Consider the following 12,663-nt stretch of genomic DNA (forward strand, 5'->3'; position numbering starts at 1 on the left):
AGCATAACATACCTTCATTGGTCTTTTGAGGGCTTCTTGTATATCCACCCTCTTCCTCATAATGGTTTGGTCAAGTTTGCGCTCAAAAGCCAGGAGGTCCATGTACGCCTGGGACTCTGGCACCAGTTCCCGGATCTAATGAAAAGGCATTGTGTACAAGTAATTCTGCAATCAGGTCTAGGAACAATTAAAGGCATCATTCATCATTCAGGTGAAAACCACTTTCTAAAACACATAGTTGTTGTCACAAACCATTTTTATCCACAATGCAAGTGAACCCATATTTAATATAATCTTTTTTTACCTTATGATGATAATATGAAAGGTAAAACTCCATTATGAAAACAGTAATTATTCATATTCTGACAATTAAAGATATACTTTGTTGTAATATGGGCCTAAAATATTGGTAAATGTAGACAGTGTAGGCCGATATTGCAACCAAACCAATTAGTCAATTAGTCCTTGCAAAATGATTGAATATTTCACCAGGCATTGTCTACTTTACTAAGTCAATGTCTGTTTTAGATTCTGATTCTCGTTTTTGTCTTGTCACTGAAACCAATCATGTATTTCCTTGCAAAATCGTAACCTGATGCTCTCCTGATTTTCACAGTGTTGCATCATTCTCTCCTTCCCATGTTGACCTCCAGCATTTTACAAACCTTGTCATAACGAATTAACTCTTTTTGGTTTGCCTGTAAAAAAAAAAAACCCAATAAAGACTTTGGGAGGATTAGCAATTTCAAGAACCCACATCCTCTCTTAGTGCCTGCTATTGTGGTATATTACTATAGCACATCCCAATGGAAACATTTGACCAAATTAGGTCGTGTGCCTGCACTTATCCCACTTCTCTATGCAGATCATCACATCACCATCACATTCCTTCAGAATCAAACCCTTTTCCCACAGAGAGAAAGAAAACATTTCACAAGAGCAGTCTCTGTGACAATTTGGACCCCTCTTGTCAATCCCTTTCAGCTTTTTGCAACCGGAAAAAGAAACCAGCATAATTACCTGTACCGTGTGATCACTCTTGGCACTGAAAATTCTGAGATGAATAAACAAACACACACCGACAAATAGATAAAAGCCACTGTGATGGACCTCACCCTCTGAGGGAGAATCTTGTCTGCCATTTTTCTTCTCTTGGCACTATGAATGGGGGGAAAACAGAGAGAAAGAAAGAAAGAAAGAGAAAGAGAGAGAGGGAAAGCATGTTACTATGGTGACTGATAGCAGAGTCCACAGGCCATCTGCTGAATAGCTGGGACCCATCCAGACGTTTTTCCAGCTGTGTGTGTGTGTGTGTGATCAGAGAGAGAGTATAAGAGCGAGAAAATATCAAAAAAAAAGGTTGAAAATCACACTTAATCATGATTATGAATGCGTAAATATACATTTTTTGCACGTTTTGTGGCTGTATGTCTAGGAGAGTTGCCATGTTGCTTTAACATCTGGCTGTCTCAGTTATTGTAAAGGGCTGTTCACACAGGACACGTTCTTGCAATCAAACTGCAAGCCATAGTTAACATATTGTAAAATTGTTTGTCATTTTTATGAAGGGGGACAGTTAAAATGCTACTATAAAAAAATGGTTAACTAAGGTAATTAACAATATACATTGAAAATTTGCTTAATGTAGTATTTTACGTACTTTTACTATAAAGGACTGTCAAGTTTTTTGCTTTTTTGGAAGTAAAAACTATAAATTACTACATAATTTACAGTGAAAAAAAGTAAAAGGACATTACCAGAGGTTTCTGCGTGACACATAAAATTATATAGATTTTTTTAATTGTCCAAAATTAGGGCGATTCGTGTTATTTAATGAAGACGTATATTACAACGTTTATTGAATTATGTATGCGTTGCATTTTGTCTTTGTTCGTATGACACCGTACACTGTTTTGGCCTTGTGGCTCTCTGTTTTACAACTTTTATCATGGTGGTTACCAGTACATTTTATGGTAAAATGCAGATTTAATGGTTAAAATAGCTATGTTTTTAAACATTATCACTTAATGAAACATACAGTTTTACATTGTCAAATATACAGGTAACAATATGACTAGCCTGTAACACTGGAATCATTGTCACCATATTTTTTTACTGCAAATATCTGGCAACCACAGCTGCCTTTTTTTATTCATACATTTTTTGTTTGTTTGTTTTTTTTTACAGTGCAGAATTAAAAAACAGTGCTGATCAACAAGAACATCCTCTGTTTGTGCGGTCCATAACATTTGTGCAAAACAGATCATTGCGAATCTTTGCAGTCCATATGTGTGAAAATACAGACTTCTAAAATGTCATTTCCAGCATCAGTTTGGACCACAAAAATTGAGTTGCATCCAACTGCTGTTCTCTGAAAGATGTTCCTCATTTCTCATTTCTCTTTTAGCCCCAAAACATGATGCATATATTTCGTTAGTGCAGAAAAGCTTTTCCACAGACAAACATGCCACACTCCAATGGACACCGAGAGCTCCTCAGGTCCGGAGCAGGAAATGTCTGTCCCCATTCACATCCACACCCCCTCTGGAGTATAAACTTTCTCATGGTCCGACTCGTCCACCCTAAGCCACACTGCTCCTCCGGGAGAAGCTGAGAAACAGAGACTGAGATGGGTGGGGGTGTGAGAGTGAATGCATCGACACTAGTCACGTATTCATGATCTAAAATGAATAATCAATGCATTCAGGTGAATGAAATGAGCGTTTACTGAACATAGGTCAACTATAAAAGAGAAAACATTCTGAATTAACACAAACGGCATGACAGAAGGGTAACTGACTGCAACCGCATGTTCTACTTCACATGCACTGAAACAGGACATTCATTCTCAGAGCATGTTGACTATTGTGTTCAGTTAGTTAATGTAATTTTGTTTTTACTTTACTTTAATCTGTTACCTTAGGTTCACACATGCATTTGGGGAAATATGCTTTAGTCAAGTTTGAAGCTGCAAACAGGAACAAACCAATCAGGCAGGGACATCACAAAATGTCAAACTAACATGCAGCAGAATAAATAGCCTACTTGAAGCATCCAATTGAAGGATCTGATTGGGCGTCTCTCATGTCCATCTGTCTTGCAGATATCTCATTTGTTGCTGGAAATCCAAGTGGTTTCCTATAGGTTGATTTGGGGTGTCTCTAGTTAGTTACTTAAACAGAATTTTTCAGTAACAGCCGATATTGTACACACATAGGTATATATAGGCAATATCTGTATACAATATGTAAAATACATATATACACTAATCTTTAAAGGTTTGGGGTCATTAAGATTTCATAAAATATTTGTAAGAAATTAATAATTTTATTATGAACTTATGACAGTAAGTTAATCAAAGGATCCTAAAAAATCTATCATATTTTCTACAAAAAATATAAAGCAACAAATCTGTTTTCACCATTGAAATTAATAGGAAGTGTTTTTGACCACCAAATCAGCATATTAGAATGATTCTGAAGGATCATGTGACACTGAAGACTGGCTTTGCATCACAGGAATAAATTACATTTTATATATAAACTGGATGTTTTAAATTCTAATAGTATTTTAAAACATTACTGTTTTTACAGTATTTTGAACAAACAAATTCAGCCTACATTTAAATGGCCTAGTCATATGATGTTCACTTAAATGAATTCTGCAAAAACACTAATAATTTAATAATAGTCATTTTCATCCTAATCTCAAAATGTGTTTTTTCATTCTGTACACTATAATGTTTTGATGCGTGAGTGTTTTGCATAATATTTGTTTATAGATCTGCTGTTCGTATTATTATTTGCTGATAGGAAGGAATATTTCGTTTTCTGCCTATTTCTACTGTGTATTTTCGTTGGTGTTTGCATTTTAGATTGTACTTACTGTGTAATTTGCATTGCTCCCTTCCTGCATTTAAGTGTGAACTGTAGGTTCGATTTGAAGGAATTTACCTGCTGTAGGCTATTGCCTGTGCTAATTAGAAGGCAGTCACATTTTCACTGTTTTCACTTTAGTGTCTAAGACTGTGTATTTATATGATGTCTGTACACTGACGCAGAAGCACCAGCAGAAGCGTTCAGCCCCGTTGTGAGAAGACCAACAAATGTAAAGACCTGCGACTTTACCTGCATAACTTCACCAAGCAACGAACAGGCAACACACTTAAGTACTATTTATTATTTTCCTTTTACTCAATTATTTGCCTTTCTGTCCTCTCTTTTCACCTCTATCATGTGTTTCCAAACCATTCCTGTTGTCTCTGGAAAACGCTCTATGCAATGTTGCAAACCTGTATCCCATCCCTGTTACTTTAAGATTAAACCGTCACTCTCTTTCCCCTCCAATCTTTCCTACAAAGTATCCTCCTTTCTTCCCTCACCTACCCATTTCTCATCTCTGGATGTGAATGCAGCAACTGACACTTTATGCTCTACTTTAACCTCTTGTCTAGACAATATTTGTCCTCTCTCCTCCAGGCCAGCACGGGCTGCCCCTTCTAACCCCTGGTTATCCGATGTTCTTTGTGAGTACCGGACCAAACTCTGGGCAGCAGAGAGAAAATGGTGCAAATCAAAAGATCCGTCAGACCTGAGGATGTATCAGTCTTTGCTTCCATCTTCCTGCTGAAAGTCCATACTGCAAAATCTTCATACTTCCACCACACTCTATGCCCCTCCACCACCTCCCACCACTTCTATAACAGCTGATGATTTCACCACATTCTTCACAGAAACAGGACTTCAAACTAACCACACCCACTGCTAAAACTCCCATCTTCTCCTTCGGTCCCCTCACTGAGACAGAAGTATCAAAACTTCTCCTCTCCAGCCATCCTACAACATGCCCTCTAGACCCAATCCCCTCACACCTCCTCCAAGCAATCTCTCCTACACTTTTACCAGCACTCAAACAACATCATCAACACATCTCTCCTCACAGGCTTACAAGCAGACTCTGGTAACCCCGCTGCTCAAAAAACCTACATTAAACACTTCTCTTGCAGATAGCTACAGACCTGTCCCTCTCCTTCCATTCATAGCGAAAACCCTTGAAAGAGTTGTTTTCAACCAGATATTTCATTGTTTCTTTAACTGAACAACAAACTGGACGCTAACCAGTCAGGTTTCAGGAGTGGCCATTCAACGGAGACTGTGCTACTGTCAGTCACGGAAGCCCTGCAGATTGCAAAAGCTGATTCCAAATCATCAGTTCTTATTCTGCTGGATCTATCTGCTGCTTTTGACACTGTCAATCATCAGATTCTTCTGTCTGCCTTCTCATAACTGGGCATCACAGGGATTCCACTTTGCTGGTTTGAATCCTATCTTACTGGGTCTTTCACGGTGGCTCGGGGAGGAATCCAAAACACATAAACTTGTCAATGGGGTTCTTCAGGGATCAGTCCTTGGACCCCTCCTCTTCTCATTATACATGACATCACTGGGTCCCATCATACAGACACATGGCTTCTCCTACCATTGCTATGCTGATGACACACAGCTCTATCTTTTATTATAACAGATGATCAAACGGTAGCTGCATGGATCTCAGGCCGCCTGGTGGACATCTCGGCATGGATGAATGAATATCATTTACTGCTTAACCTGGCAAAGACTGAGCTTCTTGTCTTCCCTGCCACTCCAAATCTACAGCATGATTTTACCATCCAGCTAGGTTTTTCTTAAACTGCCCCATTAACTTCGGTAAGAAATCTTGGTGTAATCTTTGGTGACCAGCTGACCTTCAAAGAACACATTGCAAAGACTGCTCAATCTTGCAGGTTTGCATTGCACAATATCAGAAAGATCCGGCCCTTTCTAACAGAGCATGCTGTCATTTTTAGGCTGGACTACTGCAATGTTCTTCTGGCTGGACTTCCATCAAGCACAATCAAACTTCTACAAATGATTCAGAATTCAGTGGCATGACTGGTCTTTAACGAACCAAAAAGAGCCCATGTTACATCTCTCTTTATCTCCTTGCACTGGCTACCTGTTGCAGCCTGCATCAAGGTGCTTTGATATGCTTGACTATAGAACAGCCACAGGCTCAGCACCCGTCTACTTCCACTCACTATTACAAATCTACATCCCCTCCAGAAGTCTGGAATTCGCTAGTGAGTGACGCCTCATGGTACCATCACAGAGAGGCTCAAAATGTCACTTTCCAGAACATTCTCGTTCATCATTCCTGGCTGGTGGAATGATCTTCCCACCCCTATCCGGAATGCTGAATCCCTGACAATTTTCAAGTGACAGCTGAAAACTCATTATCTTTCTACGCTACTTTACTTCATCTGAAAAAAAAAACCTTTCTTCTTTTCTAGCTTGAACTTATTTGAACAATGTCTAAAACTTGGTATTGCATGCACTTCCTGTGTCTGTTTGCCTCTTAAAAAAGAATCGCTTATCCCCCAATTGTAAGTCGCTTTGGATAAAAACGTCTGCAAAATAACAATGTAAATGCCTAAACTCATTAAATGTTATATTTTTTTATGTAGACAAAATAGTATAGATTAGATTTAATAAGGGCCATTTATTGGTTATTTGCCATGACACAAAAATAATTATTGGTTTATTTACAGCGGGCAAAATGTTAATATCTGTGCATCAAGCTGTATTGCAAGATTATGAATTTCTGGCCAAGAATGTACTGGGATAAATGTTTTGAATTTTGATAATCCAGTTTTGTTAAACAACATTTGTTAAACAATTAGAATTTTCTAGCAAGATCTGTTGAATTCAGTAAGCTGCCTCTCAGTAATCACAACTGACACTCTTACATGCATATACAGTCGAAATGAAAATGCAAGGACAAATACAGTGCAAACGACAAGACCTGAAAAAACTAACAGCAAATTCCAAACATCACTTTCACGCCCTTGGTAAGGGAATGCTTTTAACAGGGTTGTTTCAAATGAAAAAGAGCAATGGAATCCCTTCGTGAAGGTCCTTTCCGCAAGGCTGTTAGCAAAGTCGATCGTGCAATCGTAACTTTAAGTACAAAATTTTGCAATTTATGATCACATGATCCTGATGTGTATGTACAATGTTTTGGAAACACATGCCACACAGACAGCAATGTGAATCGAAAAAGATTCAATATCTGACACTAGGTCTTAGCAGCTACATCAATAGCTATAAACAAGTTTTAAAGTCAAGCTAATAATCCAGTTCTGATAATCAAGTGCCAGTTATACTTCCAAGTACAGGCTGTACCAAAATTAACACATACAGTATGAGACACTAATACCCTGCAGAAATTCAGCTCCCTTCAAGTCTTCTACACTTCTGTAGTAAGGGCACAGTGATACTCTCTTGTGAAAGGCAATAGCTGTGCCTAAGTGATTACTTATGGTGTGCTATTAATATGCTCCTAGAAGTATTTTGGCATTCAACAGGGATCAAACTTTTGCTGTCTAAAGATAGAGCACCTGCACTAGCCAAACATAAGATGTTTCAGTCACTAGAGAGCGCTATACTTGGCAAGAGCTTGCTGGCAAAAAGACTACAAACCTTAATAAAATTTCATTCAGGCATACAAAGTGCATCAAAAGCCCAGTTTGCCAACATGAAAGGCTCTTGGAATACATGTTTATTTTTTCTCATCAGTTGTGTGCAGAGAATGTGCTACTTACTTTCTGGGACGGTTCGGGACAGGGGGAGGTTGCACTGGCGGGGTTGGGGCAGGACGTTTTCGATTGGGGTCTAGTGCTGAGTTAGGCATCCCTGCACGAATTGGTGGTGTTCCCCCATATGGAGGACCAGGAGGCCCCATGGGAGCGCCTTGATGGGGCATCCGTGGCCCTGAGGTCATCCCTGGACGCTGTGGAGATTAAAAATATTTAGACTAAAATTCAGATACCAACACATTCTGTGTTGAACTCATTTGACATGTTATACGATGTTATCTGTCTGACACACAATACATATGAAAGTTTTGTATATGCATATTCATCAAAGTTGTAGCTTTTAAATCAATTACAGAAAGCTGACATAATGCACAAAGACACTTTTGAGCAAAGGCACTATAGGGCGCTGTTATGAGCTCCTCCTCCAGTATCTGAAGCAGAATTAGGCCAGGGCCTCTCGCACCTGTGTCTGTCACTTCAGAAACGACAGCTGCTCGCCCTCTTCCAAAACACAGAGGTGCTGGGTAAGTCAGCCTAATGCAGTCTAAATGACAACTGTGCAAACTGTGTTGTCAAATAACATCTCAATTCATCTAGTCCACATACATTGTGTTTTGGGGGGAATTTCATTCCTCAATATAATTCTGGACTGATTTTTATAGTGAAACAGCTATATGAATAACACTGAATGGAACTGATTTTTTTTTTATTATTATTATCATTCTAGGTTATTATCTAGGTTACACGCACAAACAAATACATTCATTTTTTTTTTTTTTCATTTTTACATACATTTTACAAAGTATATTCAGTAACAGAATTTCATTTTAATAAATAATTTATTTAATAAATAATTTAATGATACAAATATTAGTCAACATATGTATAAATTAACATTAACAGATTAATAAATGTGAATATGAAAAGTGATATATAAATAAATTGAATAGAATATTTTTTTACATTGAATATAGCAATATCAATTCATCAACAGTAGTTATTGCAATAGCTAAAACAAAATATAAACAATAATTTTACAGCATTTATTATTTATACATACAAATACATTTAAATTTCTGCATATCCATACACATTATATTTCATAATTTAATATATTGATAAAAATATTAATTGACAGAAACATAAACATAAACATAAATTTTAAAATCTATCAATAAACGCTGTTTAAAATGTTGTTAATATTCAGTTCACAACACCTAAAGCATTTATTAATGTTAAAAAAATTGGTTTACACTGTAAAGTGTTCCACGATTGAAGAGCAATAATATCTTTAGGTTTTTGTCCTGTTATTATTTCTCAATGCAGTTAGTGTCCTGCAGAGGAGATTTGAGGTCTGTTGTTCATGATTCATAATGTCAGAGTCACAAAGTCGCCGTGACTCTCTGGATGTGCACCAAAGTTGTGGAAACATCCAGAATGTGAGCCAAAGTCCCCAGCTACAGTCCTGCCTACAGTGTGGGTACAGTAGATCTCCGCCAGAGATGCTCCCGTATGGTGCTGTGACCCTCACGACCTGAGCATCACTTCCCAAAGTAGGCCAAGCTCCAGAGGGGTCCAAGCCAGGTCCAATCTCAGAACATCTGAGTGAGGAGGCAGTGGGATGTGAACATGTGGACGCTGTGGGAACTGGTGCAGGTCTCTGCCAATCGATGGCTCTCAAGGTTGCTTTGGAGGTGTTCAGGGCACAGGAGGAGGCCGCAGCACTGGACCATCACACAGGATACATTTCTCAACACTTTCTCAATACTGCTGTGCCAGACATGTACCGGTTCTGAGATACCAGTACAAGAAATATTTTTGTAGATACCAATATTATTATTCCCAGATCAATCACAATGCAAATCTTTATTAATAGAGAAAAAACAAATCATAGGGTTTTGAGATTTAACCATCACCACATGGCTTAAGGACAGCTTTGCAAGTGTGTAGTACAACCTATTAAATAATGAAAATATATTTAACTGGTTAGAATGGTTATAACATTTAAAATGAATAAACAAAAATAATTGTACATGGTCTGTTAGCAATCATAGGCCAAGTGATCTCTCATTTATAAACCACGGAGAGGTTTGTGATCTCCAGTAACCACTCATGAAGAGTCTGCATTCAACCCCAATCCATCAATTTATTGAATACCTATACTTTAATATTCATGAATAATTTTTATGGGATAATATTTCCAGAGTGTAAGAGCTTTGTGAAATAATACATGGCAAAAGCAAAGCTAATAGAAGGTTAGGATGTCTTGAAGGTTGTGTTTTAGTAAAGAAGCCTCTAGAAATAATAGCTTTTATTTGATCTGATATCAAATAGCATTAGAAAGCAGCCTCAAAATAGTTGTACAACCCCCAAAAGTTCTCAAAAGTGGTCATGAACCTTTCATTTTTATGCAGTTAAATAAACAACCCGAAACACATACAATCAACCTTGCTTCCAATACATGTTCACGGCTGGATAAAACACCACAGCAAGATTTTTTTTATGTGTGATCTTCCCTTAGGGTGCTCCTGCTATACACCCTCCTCTGCCTGCACACACACTAAAAGAGCATCCTCTGTTTCATACTAGTGCTCGTCCCTCAAAATACAAGTATCTCTCATCCTACCAGTACCGGAGTTTCTCTTTCCTTATCTTCCTCCATATGTTAAAGACAAAAACCTTTCACCCTTTCTCCTATGCAGCAGTTCCTATTTTTTAAATCATATAGAACTGAACGGATAACACCCGCTGCATCTTATTTTTCCCATGAGCAGAGCCATTTACATGCTTCCACATGCACAAACAAACACGCTCGCTCTCTCACTCACCACTCCATGGACGAGAAACTCAAACAGTTTACTCTTGGTGGCTTTACGAGCTCCTCCGGCAGAATCCTCCATGTCCATTTATAAAAACCCCCAGTCTCTCTTTTGTTCCCTCTATTTCCCGGGTACCTCTGCCTCTGTATGATTCCCTCACTTTCCCTCTCCTCCAAAAGAGAGTGCACCCTCCCTCCTTCTCTGCACTCTGACGTTTCTTTTCTCCACTCTCTCTCTTTTTAAAGCATGTCAGTGTGTGGCCAGAGTAAAGTCTCTCTCTCTCTCTCTGTCTCTCTCTTTCTCTGTTCTAGTATAGCTTCCCTCACAGACTGTGGGTTGGGAAGGATGGGGGTCTGTGAAGGGGGCTGTCGCTGGACCACCAATGTGTAGTGGAATGCTGCTGAAAGTAGCAACACGGCAAGCAGAACTATCAAAACACAGACATGGTGCTGTTCCAATAGGCGGTTATGTGGCGGTAAATGATCCTTTTGCTCTCACATCTGGTTATTAAGTCTGAGAATTATAACAGGGTAAATAGTGAATGACTAACACTAGGGGAACTCTGAAGGAATGTTTCTACCGGCAGGATTCTGAAGAGTTGTCTGTGAACTGCCATAATGGGTCCACTCAGATTATGCCTTAGTTTGTCAGTAAACAATTAAAGGGATAGTTCACCCCAAAATTAAAATTCTGTCATCTTTTACCCACCCTTGTGTCATTCCAAATCTGACTTTCTTTCATTAGTGGAACACAAAAGAATATATTTTGAAGAATTTGAGGTCCAAACAACATTGGATTCACTCATTTTCATTGCATTGACCCAGTTTTCATTACTGGATTAACTTTCACTTTAACGAAAGCACATTTTTTGGACTTTTAGGGGCAGGTGGATGTAAACATGCGGTTAAATTTTTCAGATGATCCAAACATTAATAGGTATTATTGCATGACTACAATGTTTGGCAACTTATATATTTTCTTTTTCCCCCCTGAAAGAGTTCACAGTTCACGGACAAGCTGTTGGGGAATTTTTTTTTGTAAATCTTTGTTAATTGTTTAAATGCAATTTGTAAAAGTCTCCACAAGTAAAAAAATATATCAGAATTACAATAGAATATTCAATAATAAAATATGTATTTTTTTATTATTATTATCATTTGTATATTGTTATAATAAGCATCGTACTGATAAAAAAAAAAAAACATTTCAAGTTGATTGAACCAGCTAAACACAATTTAAAAAAAAAAAATTAAAATAAAGAAGAGGAAAAATATCTTCCAACGGTAGAAAACCCCCTTTAAGGACCCCCATAAAAACTAATACTGGAGGGTGGCAATGTCCCATTCAATCAGAGTGAAGGGGGTGCTGGGGGTGCTTGGTGGGTAGGCAAATGCAGGTTTTGGAAAAACATTAGCTTGATTATAAATGTGCACAACATGCAAAAAAAAAAAAAAAAAAGAAAAAAAAAAGATGCTTCAAAGCTCATTCATTTTCTGTAGTCCTACACACATTATAAAATCTCTTTTTGAGAAAAGCACACTGCCTAGCCTAGTATTTGTGGTAAAGGAGCAAATATGATGTGGTGTTGCTGAATGGATAGGCCTCCACTGGAATTACAAACTTCAGTATTGCAAACAACACTGTCCGAAAGCACATAGACACAATGCAGAGCAGATGTTGGGCTCAACGAGGATGTTCATCAGCAGTGCCATATAAGTTACAAGAAAGGCTACATCAATATTAAAGCAGCTGCAAGAAGTTTTGAGGCAAACTACTGTTGATTATAAGCAGACATTGTATTTCTGAGCTATACAAAACTGTGTAGTCCTATGGAGGCAAAAAAAGATGACTCCTAACAAATAACAACTGAATGACATGATTAATAGTTCAGTGGACAGGTGTCAATCTAACGCGCAAGATTGTTTACAGTCCAATAATATTGTTAATTAGTATCAATGTATAAAAACAGCAAAATTACAGTAGCTAGTATATACATATGAATTGGACTCACGTGCTAAGCAGAAACGCTTTGAAATAATAGATGGTGAAACGCATTTGCGGTATAGACTGAATCGGATAATGACTCGTTGCGATGGCGTTGCATTCCTACCTTTCTTTCCATTGCTGCAAGTTTGATACCCTCAGTTCAGCTGAAGAGCCGGAACCCCTGAAACACACGCGGTGGATGTCCGGCAACTTCTTCGTTGTTCC

The 12,663-nt window shown here is 38.1% G+C and overlaps 2 protein-coding genes across 2 annotated transcripts in view; one reads left to right on the forward strand and one right to left on the reverse strand.

Annotated features, from left to right (window-relative positions):
* Positions 1-12,663, forward strand: part of LOC113118562 (nuclear receptor-binding protein 2-like) — a 465,395-nt gene that overhangs the window by 366,440 nt on the left and 86,292 nt on the right. The gene's annotated exons all lie outside the window — the stretch shown is intronic.
* On the reverse strand, positions 2,423-10,697 carry LOC113118663 (SWI/SNF-related matrix-associated actin-dependent regulator of chromatin subfamily D member 3-like). The gene is made up of 4 exons (XM_026288006.1): positions 10,462-10,697; positions 7,640-7,827; positions 3,046-3,138; positions 2,423-2,610 (listed from the first exon to the last, which is right to left on the reverse strand). Exons 1-4 carry the CDS (start codon positions 10,537-10,539, stop codon positions 2,583-2,585), a joined length of 387 nt encoding a protein of 128 aa, XP_026143791.1. The 5' UTR covers positions 10,540-10,697; the 3' UTR covers positions 2,423-2,582.

This window comes from Carassius auratus, chromosome 2 (assembly GCF_003368295.1).
Source record: "Carassius auratus strain Wakin chromosome 2, ASM336829v1, whole genome shotgun sequence".
NCBI classification, from domain to species: Eukaryota; Metazoa; Chordata; class Actinopteri; order Cypriniformes; family Cyprinidae; genus Carassius; species Carassius auratus.

Bases quoted from the DNA above. Each gene is read 5' to 3' on its own strand.
- LOC113118663 (XM_026288006.1), bottom strand. From the start codon at position 10,539: ATGGACATGGAGGATTCTGCCGGAGGAGCTCGTAAAGCCACCAAGAGT. The intron at 3,139-7,639 runs GTAAGTAGCACA...ATCAACCTATAG, and splicing joins GTCCCGAACCGTCCCAGAAA to GAAACCACTTGGATTTCCAG. The intron at 2,611-3,045 runs GTAGGCTATTTA...TCTGTTTCTCAG, and splicing joins CCTTCAATTGGATGCTTCAA to CTTCTCCCGGAGGAGCAGTG.